Source organism: Anabrus simplex, chromosome 6 (genome assembly GCF_040414725.1).
Source record: "Anabrus simplex isolate iqAnaSimp1 chromosome 6, ASM4041472v1, whole genome shotgun sequence".
NCBI classification, from domain to species: Eukaryota; Metazoa; Arthropoda; class Insecta; order Orthoptera; family Tettigoniidae; genus Anabrus; species Anabrus simplex.
This window is the reverse complement of record NC_090270.1, coordinates 237,599,434-237,618,872: the sequence shown is the minus strand read 5'-3', so window position 1 is coordinate 237,618,872 and position 19,439 is coordinate 237,599,434. Positions and strand designations below refer to the sequence as shown.

At 39.6% G+C, this 19,439-nt stretch overlaps 3 protein-coding genes across 3 annotated transcripts in view; all 3 read right to left on the bottom strand.

The window, feature by feature from the left end:
- Window positions 1-490: 490 nt before the first annotated feature.
- Window positions 491-1,340, bottom strand: anox (anorexia). The gene has a single exon (XM_067149240.1). The coding sequence runs from the start codon at window positions 1,338-1,340 to the stop codon at window positions 567-569; it is 774 nt and encodes a 257-aa protein (XP_067005341.1). The 3' UTR covers window positions 491-566.
- A 132-nt stretch (window positions 1,341-1,472) lies between these two features.
- Window positions 1,473-1,727, bottom strand: LOC136875687 (SRA stem-loop-interacting RNA-binding protein, mitochondrial-like). The gene has a single exon (XM_067149242.2). It carries the CDS (start codon window positions 1,725-1,727, stop codon window positions 1,473-1,475), a length of 255 nt encoding a protein of 84 aa, XP_067005343.2.
- A 27-nt stretch (window positions 1,728-1,754) lies between these two features.
- The window catches only part of LOC136875685 (histone-arginine methyltransferase METTL23), a 36,801-nt gene continuing 19,116 nt past the window's right edge, over window positions 1,755-19,439 (bottom strand). The window contains exon 2 of the mRNA XM_067149241.2: window positions 1,755-2,339. Within this exon, the coding sequence (XP_067005342.1) occupies window positions 1,755-2,339 (585 nt within the window). The remainder of the gene's footprint in view (window positions 2,340-19,439) is intronic.

Genomic DNA, 19,439 nt, shown 5'->3' with positions numbered 1-19,439 from the left:
CGTCGCTATGCTAAACACACTCCCCAACCACACAGATTACATGCCAAATACCGTAAATGTATTATTCAAGAGTCAAAATTTTCAGTTAAATCCCCTTAGATGAACGTTAAGAGTAAAGCCTGCTGTATCATCAATGCTGAACAGCTGGATACTGCTACAACGTAGAGGATAAAGAAAAGTAAAAAGGTAAGTTAATTGATATTGACCCAGTGTGTTCTCAGAACCTCAGCACTAGTTGATGTCCAGAGTAATCACCACCATCTATGGAGTGTGTAAATCAGCTTACATTACTCAATATAATGTACACAACCTCAACTCAATTATCTAAAATGTGGTACGAGAGTAAATAGGCGATGGATAAACAAGCAGAGGAGATATCTACTGGAAAATCACACATATGCATAAGGTTGATCAAAATCCAAACAACGATATGTCAACAGAAGGCATGAAATAACATAATTAAGGACTGGAGGAGGAAACATCCCACAAAAAGATTATCACAAATTTTATTACAAATACATATTTCTATTTAGAGGCAAAACTTTTTATGTAACTGAACAGAGAAACTAAACAGACATAGTAAAAGTACGAAAGGCCTTTTCTACTTCTCCATCAGTAGCGACATCAACTGGGAGCAACCCATCTCCATCTCTTATGTTAGGATCAGCACCACAATTAAGTAGGTAATTCACAACATCAGCATGCCCACAAGAAGCAGCATAATGTAAAGCTGTCTGGCCATCTTCATCCTTCAGGTTGATATCAGCTTTTAAGTCACTCACTAAACATTTCAAAAGCATAATATTTCCTCTATCTGCAGCCCAATGAATAAGACCCATCCCTTCTGCATCAGGGATATTAACAAACTTTACTCCATTCGAACTTTTTGCATATTCCAATACTTTGTCAATATTGCCTTCTTTAACCCAATCAAAAATTGTTTTATCATTATCTGCTAAAAAGTCATCTGTGTTTGACATACAACTAACAGAAACCCAACCAGCAGTGCCTTTATAAGAGGCTGCATTACTTTCCTCTGACTGAATATAATCCCAGTCTGGATCAATTTCAGTTATAACAGTGATGTAATGCTTCATTGCAGTTTCTTGATCCATGTCCCCCAGGGCATTCCACGCATCCCATTTCTGTTTCGCTTGCAATTCATACCAGTATGGACGTGGTGCATTACATGGGCCCTCTTTAGCCTGCTTATAATAGGCATATAATTCTAAAAGTTGCCTGCTTTCCAAATTTGCAACAAGATTTCTTATATGATTAGCAGCTCTCTCAAAAATCTCTGGAAGAGCAAGAGACAAATCTTCCATTCCACCTTCCGCCATAGCTGTGATAATGCCTAACTGTACAGCTAATCAATGTAAATGAAAAAGAATATAATTAATAAATTACACAGTTTGAGTAACTCTCTGATGAAACTACATTTGCTACAGTATTGTTTACATGTTAGTTACACACTAGTTAGAAGCAGGTTGAATTGAAAGTGTATTCCCTTCCAAAGAATGGTTTTGCCGATTAGTTGCATTTTCATAGCCACCTTGAATACTGAATATAACAAAACCATAGCCTCGAGATATTCCAGTGTTTCGATCAAATACTACAGAGGCAGTGACAACATGCCCAAATTCTGAAAAGTATGTCTTCAGTTCACGATGTCCGACGGTCCATGGAAGATTGCCAACAAAAAGTTTGTGAATTGCTCTGGCTGCCATGATTAAATACTACATAAATTAGTTTGATTAAATTCTAGTTATTTCTAATAGATGAATGGTATGATCCTGCATGAGAGTATTTATATCAATTCCAGAACCTGCTCCCAAATTATTTAGAGGAATGTGTTCACACTGCAAATGCCACTTATGCAATAAATGCTCAATCGACCAATCTGCACTTCGTTCTTGGTAACTGCAAAGGAATCTAGCTTGTGGGTTCTTTTCTAACAAATATGCAACAGTAACAATAATATCTTCAAAAAGTGATGGTTCATAGAAACAATCGGAACCCAGTATTAGATCAACTGGACCTAATGTAAATATACTACTAAGAAAAAGACCCCATGTAAGTCCTAAAACCCGGAACTGACTTGGCAGAAGTCCATTTACTTCACAGCAATGCTTGACGTGTTGTAAACTCTTTGGTAAGTTTGCACTATCTGTTAGTGTGACAGCTGCTCCACACTTCGCTGCAACAATCCCTGGCAGGGCAGTTCCAGATCCCAGCTCTAAAATGTGTTTGCCAGGCAATTCACGTCGATGTTCCCACAGAAACCAAGCAAGCACAGGAGCAGATGGCCAAGTATAAAAGCTGTAGCTGGCTTGCAATTGCTGAAACATACAAATTTAGATAACTTAGATCATAAAACACCAATATTTTTAGCTAAGATCTGAAATATCATTTAATTCTTTAGCTTATTGCATTAATAAGGCTTGATGAAGCTGTGAAAAATATGAAGGCTGAACTGTAGCTCTGACAGTAACTATGAAGACTGATACTTTTCCCCAGCCATCATCCCTCAAACTCACTTCAGGCCAATGTGAGGATAGATCTACTGTATATTATGAGTACTGGGACACTTACCTCAACCCTCGACCATAACATTACCACTGACAGTATGTTTCTTCACTAACAAATGCATAGAGTTGTCAAAGATATACAAAGCCCTTAACAAGAAGTCATGTAAGGCAAATATCCAGTGAGGAAAATATCATACAAGACAGTTAATTGGGTGGCTTAACATTTTTGATCATGTCATCTAAACTCAAGTGCTACAAGACTACAATGTTTCCATTATGGTAGTTTTGAGAAGTGCACAGAACATCTTCGAAAAATGTCTTGTTGATCAATTGTACCACAGATTTCTTCAGTCGTATTTTTATAGTTTCTGACTTGTTTCAGTAAACTAACTATAAAAAGACATCAGAAATATCGTAAATGGAAAGTATAGGCCTACTTCAACACTTGAGAATAAAATGCAAACTCATTATTTAAACATTAGATTTCATCAAAAATTGATAATTTTAACAGCATTGACAACTAACTTCACATCAGCAACACACTAGAAAATGATATAACTAGGGTATACAGTATATAGCAAGCCCAACAATGGTAACTATGCTGTTGATGGCGATTGTGAAAAGTGTGTGAGAATACGGATCCTTCATACACTCCATTTTCTTGAACATAAGAGAATATACCCTCCTTATAAGAAGTCGAAACTAGCCCCACAAAATTGTTGGTATTTCTTGCTCACCAGAAATGTGTGTGGGGGGGGGGGTCCAAAAAATATTTTGTTTAGCATTCATCATAAACTAAAATGTAATGTAATGCTCCATTTTTTATTGAGCCAATATGCATTTTTATAATCCCATTATCAAGTTGACAAATGCTGATTATTAAAATACCGGTAAATGAAAAATTACCTTGCACCTTGCCTAGCTGATTTGAGCATCTGCTCATTTGGTCACTGATATGGCACAATCCTGAGGATAAATACAATCTACCTGTGGTTATAGCAGGATTGAAGTATTCTAGGCTGTCTATCTACTGCCAGCAGCAATATATTTCCTAATGTAAAGAAGTCCAGGAAAAGTCTCTGCTCCCTTTCTATCCCGTTAATGATGTTGAATCCCCATTCACAAGATACTGTTTACTACAGTGTACATAACTCCATAATGACCATAAAACACTTTTTTCACCTTGCTTTTAAAAAGTCCTAATCAGGGGGTACATTTCAAATTTTAATCTATTACCGATATTTCATTTATTATGTACTTATGTACAGTTTTTTTACATGTGTCGTGTGTTTGAGTCATCAGTCCATAGGCTGGTTTGATGCAGCCTTCCATGTCACCCTATTCTGTGCTAACCTTTTCATTTCCACGTAACTATTGCATCTTACATCTGCTCTTATCTGCTTGTCATATTCATACCGTGGTCTACCCCTACCGTTCTTACCACCTACACTTCCTTCAAAAACCAACTGAACAAGTCCTGGGTGTCTTAAGATGTGTCCTATCATTCTATCTCTTCTTCTCGTCAAATTTAGCCAAATCGATCTCCTCTCACCAATTCGATTCAGTATCTCTTCATTCGTGATTCGATCTATCCATCCCACCTTCAGCATTCTTCTGTAACACCACATTTCAAAACCTTCTATTCTCTTTCTTTCTGAGCTAGTTATCTTCCATGTTTCTCTTCTTACGAAAGCTCTTCCTTGCTTGTGCTAGTCTGCATTTTATGTCCTCCTTACTTCTGCCATCGTTAGTTATTTTACTACCCAAGTAACAATATTCATCTACTTCCTTTAAGATTTCATTTCCTAATCTAGTATTTCCCGCATCACCTGCCTTCGTTCGACTGCACTCCATTACTTTTGTTTTGGACTGATTTATTTTCATCTTGTACTCCTTACTCAAGACTTCGTAAATACCATTCAGCAGCTTCTCGGGATCTTCTGCAGTCTCAGATAAAATAACAATATCATAGGCAAATCTCAAGGTTTTGATTTCCTCCGCTTGGATTGTGATTCCCTTTCCAAATTCCTCTTTGATTTCCTTTACTGCCTGTTCTATGTAAACACTGAAAAGGAGGGGGAACAAACTGCAGCCTTGCCTCACTCCTTTCTGGATTGCTGCTCTTTCCCAAAGCCCTCGATTCTAATCACTGCAGACTGATTTTTATACAGATTGTAGATAATTCTTCGTTCTCGGTATCTGATCCCAATCACCTTCAGAATCTTAAACAGCTGGGTGCAATCAACATTACCAAATGCCTTTTCTGGAGCTATGAATGCCATGTACGTGGGCTTGTCCTTCTTGATTCGATCCTCTAAGATCAGACATAAAGTCAGGATTGCTTCAAGTGTTCCTACATTTCTTCTGAAGCCAAAATGATCTTCTCCCAACTCAACTTCAACTTGTTTTTCCATTCTTCTGTAAATAATGTGTGTTAAAATTTTGCAGGCATGAGATACTAAACTAATGGTGTGGTAGTTTTCACACCTGTCAGCACCAGCTTTCTTGGGAATAGGTATAACAACATTCTGCCAAAAATCGGATGGGACTTGTCCTGTCTCATACATCTTACACACTAAATGGAATAACCTTGCCATGCTGGTTTCTCCTAAGGCAGTCAGTAATTCAGAGGGAATGTCATCAATTCCAGGTGCCTTGTTTCTATTTAGGTCACTCACAGCTCCGTCAAACTCTGACCTCAAAATTGGGTCTCCCATTTTGTCAGCATCAACAGTCTCTTTTTGTTCCAGAACCAAATTATCTACTTCTTTACCTTGATACAACTGTTGGATATGTTCCTGCCACCTTTCTGCTTTGTCTTCTTTTCCTATTCCATCTGAGCTCTTAATATTCATACATCTAGATTTCCTTTCTCCAAACATTTCCTTGATTTTCCTATATACAGCATCTACTTTTCCCAGGACCACACAACCTACGACATCCTTGCACTTCCCCTTCAGCCATTCTTCCTTAGCTACTTTGCACTTTCTATCCACTTGATTCTTTAATCGCCTGTATTCTTTCCCGCCCTCTTCATTTCTAGCATTCTTGTATTTTCGTCGTTCATTAATCAAGTCTAGTATCTCCCGAGTTATCCACTGATTCTTAGTTGATCTTTTCTTCCTTCCTAACATTTCTTCAGCAGCACTACTGACTTCATTTTTCATGACTATCCACTCTCTCTCTATTGTGTTTCCTTCAGCCTTTTCATTTAGCCCTTGTGCAACATGTTCCTTAAAACAATCCATCACACTCTTTTCTTTCAACTTGTCTAGATCTCATCTTTTTGCATTCTTTCCTTTCTTCAACTACAGATGGCATTTCATGGCCAACAAGTTGTGGTCAGAATCCACGTCTGCTAAGTTTTGCAATCCAACACCTGGTTTCTGAATCCCTGCCTAATCATAATGAAGTCTATATGATACCTTCCAGTGTCTTCAGGTCTCGTCCACGTATACAGCTCTCATTTGTGGTGTTTGACCAAGTATTGGCAAGGACTAAATTATGATTGGTGCAGAATTCAACTCTGACCACAACTTGCTAGTCATGAAATGCCATATGAAGTTGAAAAAATTGAAAAAAGTAAGGAATGCAAGGAGATGGGATCTCAACAAGATGAAAGGAAAGAGTGTGAGGGACTGTTTCAAGGAACATGCTGCACCAAAACTAAATGAAAAGGAACAATGGACAATTGTGAAGAATGAGGTCTCTAGGGCTGCTGAAGAAATGTTAGGAAGAAAGGAAAGATCAATTAAGAATAAATGGGTAACTCAGGAGATACAAGACCTGATTGATGAACAACTAAAATACAAAAATGCAAAAAATGAAAGCAGAAAAAAATACAGGCAATTAAATAATGAAGTAGATAAAAACTGCAGGACAACTAAGGAAGAATAGCTTGAGAAGTGCAAGGATGTTGAAGATTTTATGGTCCTAGAAAAATTGATGCTGCATACATGAAAATCAAGGAAACCTTTGGAGAAAGGAAAACTAGATGTATGAATATTAAGAGCTCAGATGGAGAACCACTTCCAGGGAAAGGAGAAAAGGCAGACAGATGGAAGGAACATATCCAAGAGTTGTATCAAGGTAAAGATGTAGGTGATATGGTTCTGGAACAAGAAGAGGCTGTTGCTGCTGATGAAATGGGAGACCCAATTTTGACGTCAGAATTTGACAGAGCTTTGAGAAACCTAAATAGGAACAAGACACCTAGAATTGATGGCATTCCCTCGGAATATTAATGACAGTCTTGGGAGAAACCAGCATGGTGAGGTTATTTCATTTAATGTGTAAGACAGAAGATGTGCCATCCGATTTTTAGCAGAATGTTGTTATACCTATTCCCAAGAATAGCGAGTATTAACAAGTGAAAACTACCACACCATTTGTTCAGTACCTCAAGCCTGCAAAATTTTAACACATATTATTTACAAAAGAATGGATGGACTAGAACTAAGTTCAGAGATCAATTTAGCTTCAGAAGAAATGTAGGAACATGTGAAGGAATCGTGACTCAGCATCTGATCTTGGATGATGGAATTAAGTAGGACCAGCCCACTAACATGGCATTCGTAGATCCAGATAAGGCATTGATAATGTTGATTGGACCAAGCTATTTGAGATTCTGAAGGTGATCGGGATCAGATACAGAGAACAAAGATTTATCTATAATCTGTATAAAAATCAGTCTGCAGTGATAAGAATTGAGAGCTATTAATGAGAAGCAACAATCCAGAAAAGAGTGAGGCAAGGCTGCAGCTTGTCCCCCTCTCCTTTTAAATATTTATATAGCACAGGCAGTAAAGGAAATCAAAGAGGTATTTGGGAAGTGAATCGCAATCCAAGGAGAAGAAATCAAAGCCCTAACATTTGCTGATATTGTTATTTAAGCCGAGACTGCATAAGATCTGGAGAAAGTCCTGAATGGTATGAACAGAGTCTTGGGTAAAGACTACAAGATGAAAATAAATAAGGCCAAAACAAAAGTAATGAAGTGTAGTCGAACGATGTCAGCTGATGCAGGAAATATTAAATTTGGAAATGAAGTCTTAAAAGTTGCTTTACGTCGCTCCGACACGTCTTATTGTTAATAAACTTAACTATAATAGGTATTTTATTAGATCTTGTACTGACTTGTCTAAATCTATTAAAGAAACTACTTAAAATAGTTTATGTTGGGTCCACCTTGTCAATACACATTCAATGATTGAAAATTATTTATTCTATCATACATGTTTCAGCAACAATATGTATTCCATTCATCAGTGAAGTCAACACAATACTTCTTTAAATTGTGGCCTAACAAAAGATAGTGTTATATTTTTTGTTTTTTCGCCTTGATTTTACTTTACTGATGCAGGGAATGCATATTGTTCCTGAAACATGCATGATAGAATAAATCATTTTCAATCATCAAAAGTGTATTGACAAGGTGGACCAAACAAACTATTTTAAATAGTTTCTTTAATAGGAACAAAACCTGCATTTTTTTGTCAACTTCTGCAATACCTTTAGGCTAAATAGAGATTTTATCTATAACATCGCCATTACCACACTCAAGAAGTCCATCATGATCTTCAAGAACCATGCTTGCGGACCTCAGATAAATGTTTGACATGCCTCACTCGACTGCCTACATTTAACATCATACGAACACATTATCTACTGTATCCACATCCATTATTGTTGTGAAGGTACTCTTTCAGGAAGATTGTATAATAATAACTTAAGGCAACAAAGCTTTTCAAATGTGGTGATACAGAAGAATGCTGAAGGTGAGATGGATGGATCAAATCACTAATGAAGAGATACTGAATCGAATTGGTGAGAGGAGATCAATTTGGCTAAATTTGACCAGAAGAAGAGATAGAATGACAGGGCACATCTTAAGACACAGGACTTGCACAGTTTTTTTTTTGTTTTTTTTTTTTTTTTTTTTTTTTTTTTTTTTTTTTTTTTTTTTTTTTTACAATTTGTTTCATATCGCACCAACACAGATAGGTTTTATGGTGACGATGGGATAGGAGTGGGAAGGAAGCGGCCATGGCTTTAATTAAGGTACAGTCCCAGCATTTGCCTGGTGTGAAAATGGGGAAACAACAAAACAATTTTCAGAGCTGCCAACAGTGGGTTTCGAACCCATTATCTCCAGGATGCAAGCTCACAGATGTGCGCCCCTAACTGCACGGCCGCAATTGTTTTTTTTTGAGGGAAGTGTAGGAGGTAAGAATGGTAGGGGTAGACCAAGGTATGAATATGACAAGCAGATTAGAGGAGATGTAGGATGCAGCAGTTACGTAGGAATGAAAAGGTTAGCACAAGATAGGGTGGTGTGGAGAGCTGCACCAAACCAGTCTAAGGATTGACGACTCAAATAACAACAACAATCATGTTTTTGCTTGCTTGTATCTGGCCAGGTTCAACGTGCTACAGTAATGAAGTAGACCACACAGCCCGAGTCTCAAAACAGTATATGACGGTGGAAAATAACCCGACCCCTAGGGGACCAACGGTTATGGCCACTGCCATGAATGGTGCAGCCAGGCTGTCAGATTCTGGAGAGCCTAGAACATCATGTAGTTAAGAGTCAATAGCTTCCCAGAAACTCAACACAGAAGATTCAAACGAAGTGAAAACACCAGCTTGGAATGCTTAACAACAATGCACTACTGACAGGAAAATTAAAACTGATCAACATTCTGAAAGAACAGAACACCTGCATACCGGCACTATAAGTCACCAGATACCTGGATGACATCCCAATAGATTCAGAAGGCTTTAGAATCTACAAGAGAAAACCTGCAATTAAGAACAGCTCCAACAACGATCCTAGGAACAGCATTTACAGTTAAAAGGAACATCATGGAGACCATCAATTTCACTTCACCATCAAAGAGGATCTAGCTCCTCTCCTTGTCTAGAAATGAACCCCTCTACAATTATCAATGCACATGCCCCTATAAATGAAGATAGGCGAAACCCAGAAAAGGTGGAGGACTTTTGGGAAACTTTCGAAGACACAGCTCCCAAAATCCCTCAACATGATGTAAAAATCTTGCCCAGAGACTTCAATGCTCAGGTTGGCAGCGAAAAGTGCAGAACAATCATAGGGGATTATCCGGCACGTAGACGAACAAATAAAAATGACAAATGACTTAACCTTAAAATACTGTTGACATTTTTCAGAGCCCTCCCAAAGAAGAAGAAAACATGAGTCTGCCCTAACAAAATGTTAGAAGAGTTCCAGATCGACCACATCATAATAACAGCCTGATATCAAAATGAAATTCTGAACGTCAAAGTAAGAAAGATCTCCATCATAGACTCAGACCACTACCTCTCGGAGATCAAAGGAAAATTCCAGCCAGACGGACCAAACTGACAGCCAGCAAAAAGCCCAGAATCAATACAGAGACACTGAAGCAGAAGAAACATCAGTATCTTGAAAACCTGTCTAACCTACAGATGAATAGCTGAGAAGAAATCGAAGAATCCATCATCAATGCATCTGTAAGATTGGGAAACGCTCCAAGAAGCACAGGTAGTGGAATAAAAATTGTGACAAAGCACTTGAAAGAAGATTAAACTTCAGGAAGAGGTGGAATTCCAATAAGACCAAAGAAACGGGAAAATATGACAGAAATAGGGTGTAAAAGGAGGAAGAAGAGTTTAGAAAAAACACCAGGCAGGTTTACAGAATCTTCAAAAAAGGAGCTACAGAGATACCAACACCGAGTCTTTGCTTCAAGTGAACAGATGGAAGTTTAGTTCTGAGAACAAGAGCGATAAGGAGCCAGAACACAGTGATCATCTTTATTTACTTCAAAAAAGGCATACAACTTGATTGATACATACATACGTCCATCATGATTACAGACCGTTATGCTTTTCAGCATTCAGTCTGCAAGCCTCTGTGAATTTACTAAATGTTGCCACGATCCTCTAACTAGTGCTGTGGCCTCATTTACTTCTATACCTCTTATCTTTAAACTGTTAGAAACTGAGCCTAACCATCATCGTCTTGGTCTCCCCCTACTTCCCTTACCCTCTACAATAGAGTCCATTATACCGGGTGAGTTGGCCGTGCGCTAGAGGCGCGCGGCTGTGAGCTTGCATCCGGGAGATAGTAGGTTCGAATCCCACTATCGGCAGCCCTGAAAATGGTTTTCCGTGGTTTCCCATTTTCAAACCTTAATTAAGGCCACGGCCGCTTCCTTCCAACTCCTAGGCCTTTCCTATCCCATCGTCGCCATAAGACCTATCTGTGTTGGCGCGACGTAACCTCTAGCAAAAAAAAAAATATAGAGTCCGTTATTCTCCTAGGTAACCTATCCTCCTCCATTCGCGTCACATGACCCCACCACCGAAGCTGGTTTAGGCGTACAGCTTCATCCATCGAGTTCATTCCTAACTTAGCCTTTATCTCCTCATTGCGAGTACCCTCATGCCATTGTTCCCACCTGTCTGTGCCGACACTCATTCTCGCTGTTTTCATGTCTGTTACTTCTAACTTATGAATAAGATATTCTGAGTCCACCCAGCTTTCGCTTCCGTAAATGTGGGGACAATATGAAAGCTAATGCGAATGGAAGCGTTTGCTGGACTCCTGTGCTAGTATGGGTTTAGCAGTTACAAATACATTCTTCAAGCATAAGGCTATTCACCACTACACATGGAGGCTAGGGGTACCAGATCCTGTAAGGCAAAGTTGGTCTGAAAACAGACCGATGTAAAGATAGATTCATCTGGGAGCCGACTTCCTTCTTCTTACCATTTCATTTACAAAATACTATTGATCGCAACTTTGAGCTCACTACATTAGCTTTACTGCACTTTGACTCAATCTCACTTTATTACCATCCTGGGAGAACACACATCCTAAATACTTGAAATTATATACCTGTTCCAGCTTTGTATCACCAATGTGATATTCAGTTCTGCTGAATTTCTTACCCACTGACATCAATTTAGTTTTAGGCCAATTTTCATACCATACTCATTGCTCCTATTTTCAAGTTCCAATATATTAGACTGCAGGTTTTCGGCACAATCTGCCATTAAGACCAACTCGTCAGCATACGCCAGACTGCTTACTACATTTCCACCAAACTGAATCCCTCCCTTCCACTTTATACCTATCAGCAGATGATCCATGTACACTACAAAGAGCAAAGGTGAAAGATTACAGCCTTGTCTAACCCCTGTAAGTATCCTGAACCAAGAACTCATTTTACCATCAATTTTCACTGCAGCCCAAATGTCAACATAGATGCCGTTGATTGATTTTAATAAGCTACCCTTGATCCCATAGTGTCCCAATATGGTGAACATCTTTTCCCTCAGTACCCTGTCATATGCTTTCTCTAGATCTATGAAATAAACACAACTGTCTATTCCTCTCGTAGTACTTTTCAATTACCTGGCGCATACTGAAAATCTGATCCTGACAGTCCCTCTGTGGTCAGAAACCACACTGGTTTTCATTCAACTTCCTCTCAACTACTGATCGCACCCTCCCTTCCAAGATGCCAGTGAATATTTTTCCTGGTATACTAATTAATGAGATATCTCGATAGTTGTTACAATCCTTCCAGTTCCCTTGCCTATAGATAGAAGAAATTACTGCTTTTGTCCAATCTGAAGGTACCTTACCAACACTCCATGCTAATCTTATTATTCTACGAAGTGATTTCATCCCTGCCATCCCACTATACTTCACCATTTCAGGTCTAATTTAATCTATTCCTGCTGCTTTATGACAATGGAGCGTATTTACCATCCTTTCCACTTCCTCAAGTGTAATTTCACAAACATCATTTTCCTCCTCATGAGCTCCGTTGTACGCGACACCACCATGAAGATTTCCTTTTACGTTGAGAAGATTTTCAAAATATTCCTTTTTACCTGTCCAGTCATTCTCTGGGATCTGTTATGAATTCACCTTAATTACCTAAAAACACTGTTCCTTTTTCCCTCCCTAAGATTCTTCATTACTGTCCAGAAAGGTTGCCCTGCTGTTTGACCTGGCCTTTCCAGGTTATTAACAAAATCTTCCCATTATTTCTTTTGGATTCAAGAACTATTTGTTTCGCTCTGTTTCTTTCATCTACGCATCAGCCCTTGTTTGGAGCCATTTCTAATAAACCTTTTATGCTTACAAGCTGCTCTCACTTCATCATTCAACCAAGATGTTTGCTTTTTCCCAACTTTACACACAGTTGTTCCTAGGCATTACGTTGCTGTTGCTACAACAGCATCCCTGTATGACACCCATTCTCTTTCTCTATCCTGAACCTGCTTACTGTCCACTGTTCGGAACTTCTCACTAATTATATCCGTGTGTGTACGTTGGGTATTCAGCCTGAAGGCTGGTTTGATCCTCCACAGCTATGCCAACAGCTGTCATAGATAGCCTAGGCCTAGAGATACTTAGTTCACTCCAGATCAGATAGGGGTCTATTTCATTAAAAAATCCCCGAAAAACCCATATATTCCTAACAGATTTCCTGAATTCAAAGTTGGTTAAGATATAGTCTATTATGGATCTGGTACCCCAAGCCTCCCACGTGTAGCAGTGAATAGCCTTATGCTTAAAGAATGTATTCGTTACTGCTAAACCCATACTAGCACAGAAGTCCAGCAGACACCTCCCATTCGTATCAGCTTCCATATCTTCCCCACATTTACCAATCACCCTTTCGCATCCTTCAGTTCTATTTCCAACTCTCGCATTGAAATCGCCATTAACACTATCTATCCTATCCTTGCTGTTGATCCTGACTACGATATCACTCAATGCTTCATAAAACTGGTCAATTTCAGCCTCATCTGCACCCTCACATGGTGAATACAGTGAGACAATTCTTGTCCTAATTCCTCCAACTGCCAAATCTACCCACATCATTCGCTTGTTTACGTGCTTGACAGAAACTATGTTGCGTGCCATAGTAGTCCTGATGAACAGCCCTACCTCAGACTTTGCTCTTCCCTTTTTAACACCTGTCAAGTACACTTTATAATCTCTTCCTCGTTATCTCTCCTTACCCGAATATCACTTACTCCTAGCACATCCAGATGCATCCTCTTTGCTGACTCAGCCAGTTTTACTTTCTTTCTTCCATAAGCCCCATTAATATTGATAGCTCACCCATCAAATTCCATTTCGTTCACCAAGTTGTTTCCAAGGAGTCCCTCGCCTGTCAAATGGGAGTGAGACTCCCATTACTCCCATAGGTCCGAGACTTGCTTAAAATGTTCTGAGCTCGGTAAAATCACGAAGCAGGATGCTACCCTACTTACACACAGTCCAAGTGAGGATCTCTCCTCTAACGGGTTAGGGACCACGGTGGATTGTATAGCCATAGTGTCTTAGAGGAATTTCAAATTGATAAGAAAACAAAAGAAATCGCAAAACTAACAATGACAGACGCCATCTCGAAAGTAAAGTTCTTAGGAGAAATCTCTGCTCTATTTGAAATCATGGGTCAGACAAGGAGACGAATTATCCCCGATCCTCAACATCATACTGGAGAAAATACTGAAAACCTGGGAAGAAACTCTATTGGAAGGAATAAGTGGAATACACCTGGGGAAGAAAGGACAGAACTTCGAAATAAAGTGTTTAGCTTTTGTAGATGACCATGCTATCTTATGCAAAAAGCGAGAAGACACTCAAAAATTGTTGAAAAGGCAGGTCTTAAAGGCTCTTATGAAAAGATGGAAGCACCAAAATGAGGTATGGTAATAACAACAACAACAACAATAATAATAATAATAATAATAATAATAATAATAATAATAATAATAATTTGGCTTTACGTACCAGTAACTACTTTTACGGTTTTTGGAGATGCTGAGGTGCCAGAATGTAATCCCACAGGAGTTCTTTAACGTACCAGTAAATATACAGACATGAGGCTGACATATTTGAGCACCTTCAAATACCACTGGACTGAGCTAGGATCGAATCTACCAAGTTGGGGTCAGAAGGCCAATGCCTCAACCGTCTGAGCCACTCAGCCTGGCAAAGTGAGAAGTACATGGAGGTAAAACATGGCACGGTTTAAAGGCCAGACAAGTTCAAATACCGGAGTGAATAGATCCAACTCAATGGACTGGATAAATAGGCAAATAGGGCAAGAGCCAGAAAACTAGATCTGGCTTACAAGCTAACACAGAACAGGTATAAGAAACGGGCAATATCCTACAAGCCCAAAATCTGACTTTATAACCCGGTAATAAAGCCGGAAGGATTGTACGCTTCAGACTGCCTTATTTGAAATAAAAAAGGGGAGCTGCAAAAACTCGAGAAAGAAAGAAGATCCTGAGGAAAATATTGGGACCGCAGAAGACTACTACTGACGGGACTTGGAAGAAAAGGACAAATGAGGAGCTCTACAACTACACTGAAAAGATCATGGATACAATGTGGAAATAAAATTCAATTTCTATGGGCACCTCGTAAGAATGGATGACAACTAACCAAAAAGATCTGCAGATACATAATGGGGTTAAAGGCCACTTCCAAGTGGGTAGAAGAGGTCAAAAGGGTTGTGGAAGAAGTTGGAATTACCCTACAGATTATCTACAGTAGAAGGGAGTTCAGAAGAAGTGTTGACAGTCTAAAATCATGGAGACCCGAACGGATCATTTCCAAAGAGGAAAGATGCGAAGCGAAAGAATTTTTTTTTTGCTAGGGGCTTTACGTCGCACCGACACAGATAGGTCTTATGGCGACAATGGGATAGGAAAGGCCTAGGAGTTGGAAGGAAGCGGCCGTGGCCTTAATTAAGGTACAGCCCCAGCATTTGCCTGGTATGAAAATGGGAAACCACGGAAACCCATCTTCAGGGCTGCCGATAGTGGGATTCGAACCTACTATCTCCCGGATGTAAGCTCACAGCCACGCGCCTCTACACGCACGGCCAACTCGCCTGGTGAAGCGAAAGAATGAAGGGGTTCTAGGAAGAGAAGAGAAGCCAAGGAACCTAAGTTTTATGCGATCCACAGTTGGCCAAATTTGGAAACAATGTTATGCTTTTATGTCCCACTAACTACTTTTACAGTTTTCCAAGGTGCTGAGGAGCCCGAATTTTGAGCAACTTCAAATACCACTGTTCTGACCTAGAATAGAGTTTTTAATATTGCCTAATCTCTTTGAAGATATTTCCCCTTCTTTAACAGTCATCTTTAGTTGAAGCCATTCTGATAGCAAAAAGTCCTCATTTACATCACCGGCAGTAAAAATGCACTTCCTGAAGAATCTCCTCGTTGGCATAGGGTGTTCTTACTTAAGGCAGACAGAATAAATCCAGGAATGTAATTAGTCTCATCAAGGATGGCCAACTGTAAGCAATGTGTGGTGCAGTGAATGCTAATTAAATGCATGGCTTCTTTCCAACGTACTATGAAACAGTACTTAGAGCCAGTCATAGGTTCCCACACTAGCATTACACTTTTATATTCTTTACTCAAGCCCAGTAACCCCAGCGAAATAACACTTGGACCTGCCTAAAACATCTTCCCTTATCACCCCTGTCCCTCCACTCTTCTCAGACACACAATGAGCATAAACAATCATATGTTCTTCAGACCGGGAACTGTCAGCCAAATATTGAAACACTGAGCATTTTTCCTTTTTTAACCACATTCTCTTGTATTTGTTTAGCAATGAAATAAAATGAAAAGCTTTTAGTTTTTATAATTTATGTACTGTTTTTCTCTTCATACTTAAACCCAGTTTAGTTGCAAGGGTAACTTGCTTAGGGAAGTCAGTAAAATGTTTCTCACTCATTCTTATAAATAAAATAGGATATGTTAAATAAAAGTGTCATATACTACTAACAGCGAAGGCTCTATTTTCTTAATACATCAGGCAAGTGGAGCATTTCCTGGTTGGTTCTGACTCTGCATCAAACAACATGAAATAGTCAAACTGTACTGGACTTTTACTATGAAACACAAAAGTTTCTTTTCTCAAAGAACCAGGAAACCCCACTACCCATTTTGAGTCTCTACTCTGCAGGTATTAGGTGCATGTAGTAAATTTCACGCGATCGGAATCATACACTAACCAGGGGAAGATATCCAGCCTTGCTCTTCGAAATGTTTGTTCCCCAGATAAACAATAAGAGGCCCAGTTCCACTGAAATTAGCACCTCCTACTACACTAGGCATTTTAGTTTCCATACTAGGCCTTTTACTTGCATCTCCAGTAATAAACGTTGCATGCACAAGCTCATGAGGCGTCATCGTACTAATAGAAGAATACGTTACATATATCACAGACTTATGCCTTTCAGCGTTCAGTCTGCAAACCTCTGTGAAATAACTAAATGCCACCATAATCCTCTATTTGTAACTAATTGTGTGGCCTTGTTTGTTCTATAACTCACGTCATTAAATAAATAGAAACAGAGTCTGACCATCATCGTCTTGGTCTCCCTCTACTTCTCTTACCATCCAAGGCCGAGTCCATTAATTGCCTAGGTAACATATCCTACGCCATTCACTTAGCAAGAACCCCACCACTAAAGCCAGGCTATACGTACAGCTTCGTCAACTGAGTTAATTTCTAACTCAGCCTTGATCTCCACATTCCGAGTACCCTTTTGCCATTGCTCCCACCTGTTTGTACCAGCGATCATTGTCGCTACTTTCATGTCTGTTACTCCTAACTTATAAGATTTCCTGTCCCCATCCAGCTTTCACTCCCGCAAAGCAAAGTTGGTCAGAAAACAGACCGGCGTAAAGATAGATTCGTCTGGGAGCTGACTTCCTTCTTACAGGAAATGATTGATTGCAAAATATGAGTTCACTGCATTAGCTTTGCTACACTTTGATTCAATATCACTTACAATACTACCATTATGAGGGAACACACATCCTAAATACTTGAAATTATCTACCTGTTTCAGCTTTGTATTCCCAACCTGGCATTAAATTCTCTTAGGTTACTTATCTACTGACACCACTTTAGTCTTGGAAAGGCTCATGTTCATACCATACTCACTGCAGCTATTTTCAAGTTCCAAGATATATAAAGCTTTCGGCACAACCTGCCATTAAGACCAAGTCGTCAGCATAGGCCAAACTGCTTACTACATTTCCATCTAACTGAATCCTTCGCTGCCACATTGTACCTTTCAGGAGATAGTCCATGTGAACTATAAACAACAAAGGTGAAGGATTATTGCCTTGTCTAACCCCTTTAAGTACCTTGAGCCAAGAACTCATTCTACCATCAATTCTCACTGCAGCCCAATTGTTAACATAAATGTCTTAGATTGCTTTTAGTAATTTACCCTCGGAAAGTGAAAACGACTTGTACAAGGCCGTATCCGACATAAGTCAGATAAGCATTTGAGGGGAACAATGAAACTTAAACCAAGCTTAAATCGTGTCTTTCGTCGTAGTTCTAACCTATAGATGGCATATAAATGAAATATATTTTTCAAGTGAGGCCACGTGTCTGTTATTTTTATATGAACGAAGGTTGAGTTTCATCAGTCGCGGTGCCTCATTACATTACTAAGTGCACATTGTGAGTGTTGACAAGTGTTTAAAGATAAACTGTTCAAAAAAATCTACAGGATCCTAGTTGCTTATTTCAATTATATTGAATTGTTCATGTTTGTGGGTTACTGTAGTCACGTCCTAGTTCGTTAACCATGGGCAACGGCTGAGTGGCCTAGTAAGTGGTCCTGAGAGTCGGGATACCAGTTGCTATGGAATGGGAGTGGGCATCTCGGACATATTCTGAGTCGTGGCCCTCCTTGTGCTCAGACGGCTAGGACTATACAATTCACCGGTGGTCCATAACCCGTTAGAGGAGAGATCCTCACTTGGACTATGTGCAAGTAGGGCAGCATCCTGCTTCATGAATTTACCGAGCTCAGAACACTTTCAGCAAGCCTCGGACCTATGGGAGTAATGGAGTCCCACTCCCATTTGACAGGCGAGGGACTCCTTGGAAACAACTTGGCGAACGAAATGGAATTCGATGGGGTGCTATCAATATTAATAGGGCTTATGGAAGAAATAAGGTAGAACTGACTGAGTCAGCAAAGAGGATGCATCTGGATGTGCTAGGAGTAAGTGATATTCGGGTAAGGGGAGATAATGAGGAAGAGATAGGAGATTATAAAGTGTACTTGACGGGTGTTAGAAAGGGAAGGGCAGAGTCTGGGGTAGGGCTCTTTATCAGGAATACCATTGCATGCAACATAGTTTCTGTTAGGCACGTAAATGAGCGAATGATGTGGGTAGATTTGTCAGTGGGAGGAATTAGGACAAGAATTGTGTCCGTGTATTCACCATGTGAGGGTGCAGATGAGGATGAAGTTGACAAGTTTTATGAAGCATTGAGTGACATCGTGGTCAGGGTCAACAGCAAGGATAGAATAGTGCTAATGGGCGATTTCAATGCGAGAGTTGGGAATAGAACTGAAGGATACGAAAGGGTGATTGATAAATGTGGGGAAGATAAGGAAGCTAATGGGAATGGGAACCGTTTGCTGGACCTCTGTGCTAGTATGAGTTTAGCTGTTACGAATACATTCTTCAAGCATAAGGCTATTCACCGCTACACAAGGGAGGCTAGGGGTACCAGATCCATAATAGACTATATCTTAACAGACTTTGAATTCAGGAAATCTGTTACGAATGTACGAGTTTTTCGTGGATTTTTCGATGATACAGACCACTATCTGATCTGTAGTGAACTAAGTATCTCTAGGCCTAGGGTAGAGAAAGTGAAATCTGTCTGCAAACGAATAAGGGTAGAAAATTTCCAGGACGAGGAAATTAGACAGAAGTACATGGATATGATTAGTGAGAAGTTTCGAACAGTAGACAGTAAGCAGGTTCAGGATATAGAAAGTGAATGGGTGGCATACAGGGATGCTGTAG